Genomic DNA, 11,293 nt, shown 5'->3' on the forward strand with positions numbered 1-11,293 from the left:
ATACATAAAAAATAATCTTAAAATCCATAGGGAGCACAAAAGGCATTGGATAGCCAAAAATGCCCCAACCATAAAGAACACTGCTGCTGGTATCATCAGACCTGATTTCATGTTATGATACAAAGCCGTGGTAAGAAAAGCAGCATGGTGCTGGTAAAATTAAAAAGAAAAAATCAGACATAGATCAATGGAATAGTATAAATTCAAGAAAGTACAGCCATCTGATTTTGACAAAGAACAAAAATGCACTGGAGAAAATATAGCATTTTCAACAAATGGTGCTAGGAAAGTGGGATAAGCACATGTAGAAAAGTAAATCTAGCCGGGTGTGGTGGTGCATGCCTTTAATCCCATCACTCGAGAGGCAGAGGTAGGAGGATCGCTGTGAGTTCAAGGCCACCCTGAGACTACAGAGTGAATTCCAGGTCAGCCTGGACTAGTGTGAGACCCTACCTCAAAAAACCAAAAAAAAAGAAAAGAAAAGAAAAGAAAATCTATATTATTTTCTCTCACCATGCATAAAAATCAGCTCTAAGTGAGTCAAAGACCTCAATATAAGACCTGATACCCTGAAACAACTATAGGGAGAACATTCCATGATATAGGTATAAGGAAGTATTTTCTGAATAGGACTTTGGTAGCTCAGGGAATAATAAGGCACTCAACCAATGGAATCTCATGAATGAGAAAACTATTGTAAAGCTAAGAAAAACATCATGTATGCCAACATTCAACCCCAGCTCTGCCTCTGACGGGATTAACATCTAGACTATACAATGAAACATGGGAAATGGATCTTAAAGAAAGAGAGCTGATAAGTACCTCAGCACAAAAGCAAAGAAAGTGTTTTTAAACACAGCGCACCCATTCCCTCTTGGGTCAATATCCATGCTTCCTTAGGAAATTTTGTGCAGACAATGCCAGTGATTTTCAGCTCTTGGAGTGTGACTAGACAATAGGACTAAGGATGAATACAATGTAGAAAGACCTTCATAAAAAGTTCTTAGAGATGGCTTAGAGGTTAAGGCGCTTGCCTGCAAAGCCAAAGGACCCACATTCAATTCCCCAGGACCCAAGTAAGCCAGATGCACAAGGTGATACATTCATCTGGAGTTCCTGTAGAAGCCCTAGCATACCCATTCTCTCCCTTTCTCTCTTTCTCCCCCTTCCCCTCTCTCAAATAAATAAACAAAAATAAAAATAATTTTTAGACAGTCCTCAGAGCTGCATTCTAGCTGCAGCATTACTGCTGACTAACTTGTTCAGCAGAACATGAGGATGAGTGGCACAAGAGCAAGTTTATTCCCCACAGAAGCTGCTGTCGAGATGAAGCTAACACAGCTTGGATGCTTCCATGTAGTCCCTGAGGTTTGTTCTGAGATAATGAGGCTCTCCAGAAGTGCATTCTCCCTGCAGGATCCTGTTTTCCCAGGATGTCTGAAGGCTCTCTCTGGAGCTGATTCATGATGCACAGAAAGCCTTTCCACTGCATTCCTCCCTAAGTCCTATCTCCCAAAGCGTTTTATATACCAGTGTTGGCTTAGTGAAAAGAAAACCTAAAATCTATCAGTTACATTGAACCCTCTGATCAACCTTAGCTTCTTTCTACAAAATGATTAATTAAACAAACTTACGTGAATTTTAAAACAAACTCAATAAATTCAACTGTATTATTCTGCCAGGTGCGAATGGCATAACTATCACCCTAGAAAGCCAGGGAAGTGGCTCTGAGGAGCAGGCGGCACAAACCATGAAAGGTAAACCAGGCAGAGACTCTGGCCTTTGCCATCATGATGCTATGTCTATCCTAGGAGTTCTGTTCTTAGAAGGAATACATACAGGAACCTGGTCACTTTGCTGAACCTTCTGGTTTCATTTGCCTTGGGCTTATGTGTCACTAAGCAACTTTAGAAAATGCAGATTCATATGGGTGGGACTGACACTAGACTTCAGGTTAGATTTCTTCAGGTTAGTATTTCCTATATTTATGCTGGAGGGGGAGATAACCCTATGTATTAAAGCTCTTTCTTTGGAATAAGATAGAACTGAGTGAGACTAAATTTCTTCACTGACTAGTGGCCTGTCCTTGGACAACTATTCTAAGCGTATTTTATACAAGTTTATACAAGTAATGTATTTTATACAAGTTCAGAAAAGTTTATATTAAATAATACATTCATAATGTGAAGCATCATGATTGGTGCAGAGAAGATGTCCAGTCAAGAAGAGTGAGTGTTTGGGAAAGGAACACAACCTGTCAATTCAACTTGAGTCAGGGAAACAAGGTAAACTCTAAGTATCTTTTCTTTTTAGCTGTGAAACTGCACAAAAACTACTTACCTTTTGAAGATTCGGTTTCCTTACCTGTAAATTTAGGATAAATATTCATACTTCAGAAGGGTATTATCAAACTGAAAAGAAATCAATACCATTAAAATGCTTAAAATCTACCTCACTCAAAGAAAGAGCTCAGTAAATATGTAATAATATATTGAGACCTTGGTTCCAATAAGATGAAGCAAGTTAAATTTTTGAAGTCTTCATCACCCCAGAAAAGACTCAAACTTTGGTAGAAAAAGAAGGAAGAATTTGAGAAAAGATTGAAGTTAAAGTAAGTAGAAGATTTGGTTATCATCTCTTCTCTAAAGGGTTATTTAAGGTCTCTCTCATTCTTTATCTCCCAGAGATCTCATACTTATCTATGTTGCCTGTTACAGTCAATGCATTTATAAGTAATGATGTCAACCCTTATGTGTCCTTGACTTTCTAACAACGTTCACTTGTCATAAAACTTTCTTTCCTTTTGTAAGATGTTTTTGGTTCAGAGAGAATGTTATCTTTCTTCACTCTGGGCTTGATCTACGATAGTAACCCAAGACCCTTCATAAACAACATCTGAAAACTGAGTCCAACCAGCCTTGTGTTGAAGTTTTTCTTCTCTAAAATATCTTGAAATTTTCCTTTTGTAAAACAACCTACTTTGCCATGTTAGTTAAAACTTGATCCTATGTTGTCTAGACAGTCATTATTATATTCTCACTTGATTCTTAGGAAAATTGAAGTTCTTATTGGCTAAATAATTTCCCCAAAGACATACCAAAGGAAGATATGATACAAATAAATCCATGAAGAAGAAAGGAAAAAAATACACCACAAAAGTCTAAATTTACCCAAGTATAGAAATATTTGCTTAATGACTTTGATATTGAAAGGGCAGGGCTTGGATTTACAGAACATATGATTTAATTCCTCTGACAGGGCAAGGTTATGTGATGGAAATAGTCTCTGTGATGAACAGACCTCACCCATGCTCACTTGCTTGAACAGTCTGTCTATCACAGAGACCCAGGACCAGGCACAGAGAAAGAATGAACCTTGAATGTTTCAGGATGAGATGTTGAGGAAAGGCATGGAATTATAACAGTCCATTCACTGTTTGAAAAGGAGAAGCATCTGATAGGGACAAAGAGAGTTTTTGATTCTGTGAATTTGAGCACAGAATTTAACCCCAATCTACTTCCACCTCCAACAGGACAATCTTAGACATTAATTTGGTAAAAACAGATAATAACCACTGCTTAAAAAACTATTTTCAGGGCTAAATAAGATAATATATGCAAAGTACTCAAGTTCTTTAGCAGGATATATGAGTTAAATGTGCTCTAACCATACAAGAAAGATGATAATAAAATCACAAATAATTAAATTGATTTTCCTGTACAACATAGACAATTTACAAAACATGCAGTGGATTTAGATAATGAAATAGAATAGGATTAACATCATAATGTTGTGTGTGTACATTTAACCAAATCATTATATTTCTAAGTATACACATATTCTAAATACATGTGAAAAGAACGTGTGTGACTAGGTCTACATTTTGACTGTACTAGAGTGGAAACCCATAAGACTAGGAGAGGGAGTGGGAATGTGGAGAGAAGCAGGAAAGCCATGCAATTTCATGAGGAGAACCTGGGACTTCATTACTGACGGCTGCTTTCAGGAATTTGGGGAGAAGGACAGGTATTAGTAGTTCAGGTCTGGACTCAAGGTCCCACAATATTGTGTTTAAGTAACTACCAATCATAAAACAGTGTCTGAGTGCTTTGAGTACTCTGTAATTAGTAACTAAAAGTGTGAAAGTTTCCAAAAGTACAGATATAGGGATAATTTTTTCAGCAGCCTCACTTAGTCTGTGTCTGGGTTATGAGTTGTGACACACACAAAAAAAAACCTCTTTACTGGTTATGGACTCTACCTCATTTTTTAAAATAGAAAAACAGAATGTAAAACCCGTAGAGGAGAAATAGACTTCACTGTTTCTCAGCTAGTTAGTGCCTGTCATGGAGACTGGGAACTATAGAGCCTGAAGAGCACCAAGAGGACCTTCCAAAGGACCCCACTTATCCCTCACCCCTGCTGCTGGTGTAGAGTTGGCCAAATAGCCAGAAAGCCCTGATGTATCTAATAGGTGAATACTTCCATCCTACTAACACTCATTATTAGAGCTTGAGGAGGCTCTGGACTCAAGTGCCGCTTCACTAGCATTTCCTTGAATGTGTGTGCTGTGTGCATCTCGACCTTGGGGTCTGTTAAGGCCCCCATGATTGTCTGGATGCCCAGGCTTGCACAGGTCTTCAGCTCATGTTGAGAACCTGCTGCCCATAGGTCCCAGTGGAATTAGGGACATTTAGCACTAGAAGAACTACTGCTATGACAAGGTCTGAAGACAAGTTTTTTTGTTGTTGTTGTTGTTGTTGTTTTTTTTGTTTTGTTTTGTTTTGTTTTGTTTTTTTGGTTATTTGTTTTTTAGCTATTTTGTGTGCATTTTTATTTTACCCTCTGGTGCAGTCTTTAGAATCATATAACCTGAAAAGAAGCATGCTTTGACATCTTCCATTCCTATTTATAACTGTTTCAGCTCTTTATTATGTTTATGGCTCTACCTAAGACCAATCACTATATCGAATAAAATTGTACATGGGTTGGGGAGATAGCTCAGTTGATAAACTGATTACCTTGCCAGCATGAGGACCTGAGCATGACCCTTGTCACCCATACCAAAGTAAGCCCACCTCAGTTCTGGGGACATGGATACAGGTGGATCCCTGAGGTTCACTGGCAAGTTACTCTAGCCCACTTGGTAAGTTCCAGGCCAGTGACCTTGTCTAAAACACAGGTAGATGGGACTTAAAGAAGAACACATGAAGTGGTCCTCTGGCATACACACTCACAAATGCACAAACACATCACATATATGCACACAGAGGGTGGAAAGTGAACATACTTAATTTGTTCCTGGCTTTAGGGTAAATGTGGGGTTTTTTTTCCATCTACTATATTGTTGAGAGTAAATTTGTTCTGTCTAGACTTCTTTTATATTTAGATATGTTCCATGTATTCACACTGACTTCAGGGATTTTTTAAAATATATTTAATGACTTGTAATTTTAAAAGGTTGAAATCTTATATCCCCCCTCCTCTGCCTCAATTCTGCTGAGAGTTTTTTTCAGTGGGGTTACTAGTATTTATTGTGGGGACCAAAAAGCTTCACTCATTCTCTGCAGGGGACAGAAAGGAGGGTACACAGTGACTCAGACTATTCCCACCCACCCTTAGGCTCTTACAATCTTCCTACTTTCTCTTCTGCAGTGTTCACTGAGCTTTAGCCTACACGATGGGGATATGATTTAGTGTTGAGTTTTCTGTAGCCTCTGCTTCTCTGTTTTTGTGAGGTTTGAGTGGCCACAGTGTCTATCACAATCTCTCTGAAACTGAAACTGGTTTTCAAGCTAGCCATTAGAGCACTATTAATGTCATCACTTCTTCTGTAGTGACTTCTGAGCCCAGGGAGGTGACTCATCTCATAGTAGACAGACAGATCTCTACTCTTGATGTATTGATGTGTCATGGTTCTCACCAGTATTCTCCATCTGTAAGATAGAACCGATTCTCCAATCAAATGTGAGAGCAGTTTGAATTAAAGGTGATAAGCCTAGTTATTAGGGAGACTTTTGATATGTATACCCACTCTTCTTAGCCTATTGGTTTCCTGTCCTAGGGAATCTGGCTTGGTTCCCAGAGCCAGATATGAGTTCTCCCACCCTGAGCTCGTTTCTAACCTGTGAGCAATTGTATACCTGCATCAGCTGTGTGCTACTATTGCCCAAGTGTGTGCTTCTTGTTACACTGTTTGATTTTGTATCTGGCATGATCTCCTGCTTATTCACTCTGCTGGCAACCATTATTCTTCAACAGCTCCCTTAGCACTTTCCAGCACCATGAGGACTAACTGCAAGGGAACTGGATTCCTTCTTTTCCAGCATGGTGACTTGATGTCCTGTGGCCACAGGCTGTGGTGTCTTTAGCAACAGGGTCTTTTAGATCTTTCAGGTAACCAAGTGTTTTGGCAATAGCCTATATTATTTTGGGGACCTCATATGTCACATTGACCAACAGCTCACTGTGGGGGCAACCAATTTCTGGCCCTAGGGATTTATCAGCCAAAGTCCATGGTTTTAGGGTTATGCTGTTTCCACCTCCTATCAGTCTCTTCTGTTTGGGTCTCCCTACCTCTTATTGATGGTAATTACTTGTAGAATGGTGCCTGGGAGGAGGGGATCTATGCAATTGATTGATGTTGCTATTATTTTTTGTGTATTTCCCCACCTATTCCCCTTTCCTCAACTCCAGAGACCTTTTCATCTCTTCCTTGCTTTCCTTCTTTCATATATATATATATATATATATATATATATATATATATGTGTGTGTGTGTGTGTGTGTGTGTGTGTGTGTGTGTATATATATATATATATATATATATATATATATATACACATATATATATATTTGCTAGCCTTCAATTTGTCAAGTAGCCCATCCTATTACCCTTTTTTCCTAGTTTCATTTTAGTCTTTGGGGCTTTTATCATGAAGGGAAGTTGAATTTTTTTAGAGAGTTTTCTGCATCTATAGAAATGATCATGTGTTTTCTATCCTTTAGTCCATTTATGTAATGTATTACATTTATTTAGTTTTGTATGTTGAGCCATCCTAGCATCTCTGGACTGAAGACAACTTGGTCATAGTGGATGTTCTTTATGATAGTTTCTTTAATTTAGTTTACAAGTGTTTTAATTGATTTTTTTACATCTGTGTTCATTGGAAAGATTAGGCTATACTCTTATTATTGTGTCTTTACCTGGTTTTGTTATCAGTTCAATACTAGCTTCCTGAGAAGTGCTTTGTAGAATTCTTTCCTGTGTAATTATTATTACATATTTGGGTCCTTAAGGACCCAAGTTAATTTCCCCAGTACCCATGTAAAGCCAGATGCACAAGATGACACATGCATCTGGAGTTCATTTGAGGTGGCTAGGGGCCCTGGCACACCCATTTTCTCTATCTATCTGACTCTTTCTTTGTCTTGCTCTTTCTCAAATAAATAAATAAATATTTTTTTAAAAAAATTTAAAAACCCGGGTGTGATGGCACACGCCTTTAATCCCAGCACTCGGGAGGCAGAGGTAGGAGATCGCCATGAGTTCGAGGCCACCCTGAGACATAGTAAATTCCAGGTAAGCATGGGCCAGAGTGAGACCCTACCTTGAAAAACCAAAAAAGAAAAAAATTAAACACAAATAAACATGTACAAAGAGTCAATAGAAGGGGATTATGATCAGGGTACATTGCATATACATACAGATTTTCAATTAAAAAATTAAAGAAAAAGGCAATGAGACAAGAAGTTGGTTCTTTGAAAAGGTAAAAACAATAATAATAATAGAAATCCTTAGCCAATTTAACCAAGAGAGAGAGAAGCCAAATTAATAAAATTGGGATGAAAAGAGAGACCTTACAACAGATACTGTGGGGAAGAGTTAATCAAATGTTTACACTCCATGTCACTACAGCCAGAAAAAAAAAAATCCTAGTTGTGCTGATGAAAAAGAATTTTTTAGTAGATATTAGATAACTTATATATTTGTGGCTTTAATTAAGATTCAAGGACTTCAACTCAGGAAGTTCCAATATGAAAGGGTGGAGGCTATGATAGTAGGAGGTCAGGTAAATGCTTCAAGGATAACAAGGATAATGAATGAGAACTCATAGACATGGATTCTGGATCCTTTACAAGTATGATCAAGAGATAGTTTGCATGTCTCATTTCTGTTTACTGTTCATAAATGAATTGATAGTGTTTGTCCAGTGTTATCATTGCCAGTAGCATACAAAATATCATACGTGACAATTCTAGAACAGGAGCAATGCCTCTGAAATCAGGATATATTAATTTTGGTTTCCATGTATAAGTTCACAAGTATTATTTGAATGTTAAGCACTTTCATGGGGATCCTTGCACTTGAAAATGGTCATCAGCAAGCATGTGGTGTGACTATATGACCAAGATGTTGTCCTGGTTCTTTCCAAACTTGAGAATCATTTATCTCATATCTTAACAGAAAGTTCCAAGAGTAAACCAAAATTAATTTGAATCAGAAACAAGAGCTCAAAGTTTATCTACATAAAACTAAAGTGATTTTAGTCTCAGGATTTGTGGGAAAAGAAGTTGTGTGCCCTCTCAGCTTCTGCAATAGAGAAACATTTCTGTCCTTCAGTCCCTGGGTATTTTAAACCTTCTCTTGTCTTCAGAACAGCAGTTGACATTGAATCCATGGCCAAGAAGAACCTCACCACAGTGACAGAGTTCATTCTCACGGGCTTTACTGACCATCTGCAGTGGGAGGTTCCATTCTTCCTTGTGTTTCTTGGCTTCTACCTGGTCACTATTTTGGGGAACGTTGGCATGATTATTCTCATTCAAGTGGATGTCCAGCTCCACACCCCAATGTACTTCTTTCTGAGCCACCTCTCTGCACTAGATGCCTGCTATACCTCAGTCATCACCCCTCAGATCCTGGCCACACTGCCCAGAGGCAAAATGGTCATCTCCTATGGACACTGTGCTGCCCAGTTCTTCTTCTTCACCGTCTGTGCAGGAACAGAATGTTTCCTGCTTGCTGTGATGGCCTATGACCGCTACATTGCTATTAGCAACCCACTGCTCTACACTGTGGCCATGAGACCCAAAAAATGCTGGAGTTTGGTGGTGGGAGCCTATGTGTATGGGGTGTCTGGGGCCGTCCTCCGCACTGCATGCACCTTCTCCCTCTCCTTCTGTGAGGACGATCAGATCAACTTCTTCTTCTGTGACCTCCCACCCCTGCTGAAGCTGGCCTGCAGTGACACAAGAAACATTGAAATTATTATTGTCTTCTTTGGCAACTTTGTGATTTTGATCAATGCCTTGGTCATCCTCATTTCCTACCTACTCATCATCAGGGCTGTTTGGAGAATGAAGGCTTCAAGTGGTAGAGCCAAGACTTTTTCCACATGCGCCTCCCACCTCACTGCTGTGGCCTTTTTCTTTGGGACCCTCACCTTCATGTATATAAGAAGTGACTCTGGAAAATCCCTGGAGGAAGGCAAGGTCGTGTCTGTCATCTACACAGTGGTCATCCCCATGCTGAACCCTCTGATATACAGCTTGAGAAACACAGATGTGAAAGCTGCTTTCAGAAAGGTCACTGGTAGATTACAGGTGTCCCAGAGAATGTAGACAGGAGTTAGAGGACCTCCCATTTCACTCATTTTTGTTTACTCATCAGCACGTTGTAATAGGTACAGGATACATGGACAGAGTAGACAAGTAAGGGTCACCAAGCAAGGAGAACTATGAACATGATGAGCCTTGTGTTCATCAATTTGATAGTATGTTCATCTCCTCCCTGCCTCCCACTCCCAATTAATGTCTTTGCACTAACAATCTCTCAGTATTCTCTGAGCCATCTCTCAGTATTCCCTGAGCCATCACTTATAGAATTTGAGGTCCTAACAGTCTTGAACTCATTAATTTGACCCCAATTATTGGCACTCATTTCCTCTTGACTTTGCGCTCATCAGTATTGCAATGCAATTGTACCATGTATCACATTGAAGAATCCCTATAAATTGGGCCAATTAAAGTGCCTGGTCATCTCAATTATCAGGCAGTAATATATGATAAAGCCCTTCCAATCATCATTATTAAAATGTTTTCTTTTTTGCTTAGACTAAATAACAACGTTTTCAGATTTCCTTGCCACTAAATACCATATTGATTTTCATGCTAGGCTAAAATCAAGACAAAAGAGGAAAACATCTTACATGTGGGAAACTCTTTTCAAGACCCTAGGACACAGTATGTTGCTTCTCCCCTTTACTCTGTTCCCTACCCCTGAGATCACCTTATGAAGAATCTAGGCACATAAATTTTATTGGCCATAGACAGCTATATAGCTGAAACACACAGTTCTCTGTAGCAAAGATTTACTGAAAGGGAAACGTAGTTGTAACTCCTACACAACAGAGTGAAATCCTCCAGAGTAAATAGTCTTTGTTTCCTTCACATCTAAATATGAAGCCCAGATCATACAAACTCTCAGCAATTACTTTTGAAATAATTTTTTAATCATAGTCATGTTTTCATTTGACTTTGATGGTAATTGTATAAAGCAGATGAGGAAGATGTGGCTTAATATAAAATTTTCATTTTGCAATTAAGGAATCATTTCCTTATGACTCAAAGCTCAGAGTATCAATAATAAAAGAAGGCATGATTTCTGGTTTGCCACAAATGCATCATTAGACTTTGGATAAATGATGTAATGTCTCAGGTTTGCAAAAGACAAAATGACTCATAAATCAAGATATATTACAAAAACTAAATAAAGGGCTGGTGAGATTGCTTAGTGTTAAGGCACTTGCATGCAAATTCAAAGGACCCAGGTTCAGTTGCCCAGGACCCATGTAAGCCAGATTCATAAGGTTTACACATCTGGAGGTTGTTAGCAGTAGCTGGAGGCCCTAGTGTGTTCATTCATATTCTCTCTCTCCCTCACTTCCTCTCTCTCTGTATTTCTCTCTGTCCTCTTTCTCTCCACCTCTCCCCCCACTCTCAAAAAAATTAAAATTAAAATTAAATTAAATGGTGAATAAAATCTAGATAATTGACTTGTTATCATTGATCATCTTTTCTTTCCCTTTCCCCTCACTTTCTGATGTCAATTCTTGACCCTTGCTACATTGTCTAGTCACCAACCAAGTGAAAACTTTGTAATCAAATGATAATAAGAGACATTAAATTGAGCAAAAAAGCATTAGTCTAATATTTACACAATGAAACAACAGAACTATATTTTTAGTATGGTATGGGTGCATATGTACATTTGTCTATATCTTTCATAGTC

General features: G+C 38.6%; 1 protein-coding gene across 1 annotated transcript; it reads left to right on the forward strand.

Annotated features, from left to right (window-relative positions):
- The first annotated feature begins 8,679 nt into the window (after positions 1-8,679).
- On the forward strand, positions 8,680-9,624 carry LOC101598812 (olfactory receptor 9I1-like). Its single transcript, XM_004667596.2, has one exon. The coding sequence runs from the start codon at positions 8,680-8,682 to the stop codon at positions 9,622-9,624; it is 945 nt and encodes a 314-aa protein (XP_004667653.2).
- Positions 9,625-11,293: the final 1,669 nt, after the last annotated feature.

This window comes from Jaculus jaculus, chromosome 1 (assembly GCF_020740685.1).
Source record: "Jaculus jaculus isolate mJacJac1 chromosome 1, mJacJac1.mat.Y.cur, whole genome shotgun sequence".
NCBI lineage: Eukaryota > Metazoa > Chordata > Mammalia > Rodentia > Dipodidae > Jaculus > Jaculus jaculus.

Bases quoted from the DNA above. Each gene is read 5' to 3' on its own strand.
- LOC101598812 (XM_004667596.2), top strand. From the start codon at position 8,680: ATGGCCAAGAAGAACCTCACCACAGTGACAGAGTTCATTCTCACGGGC.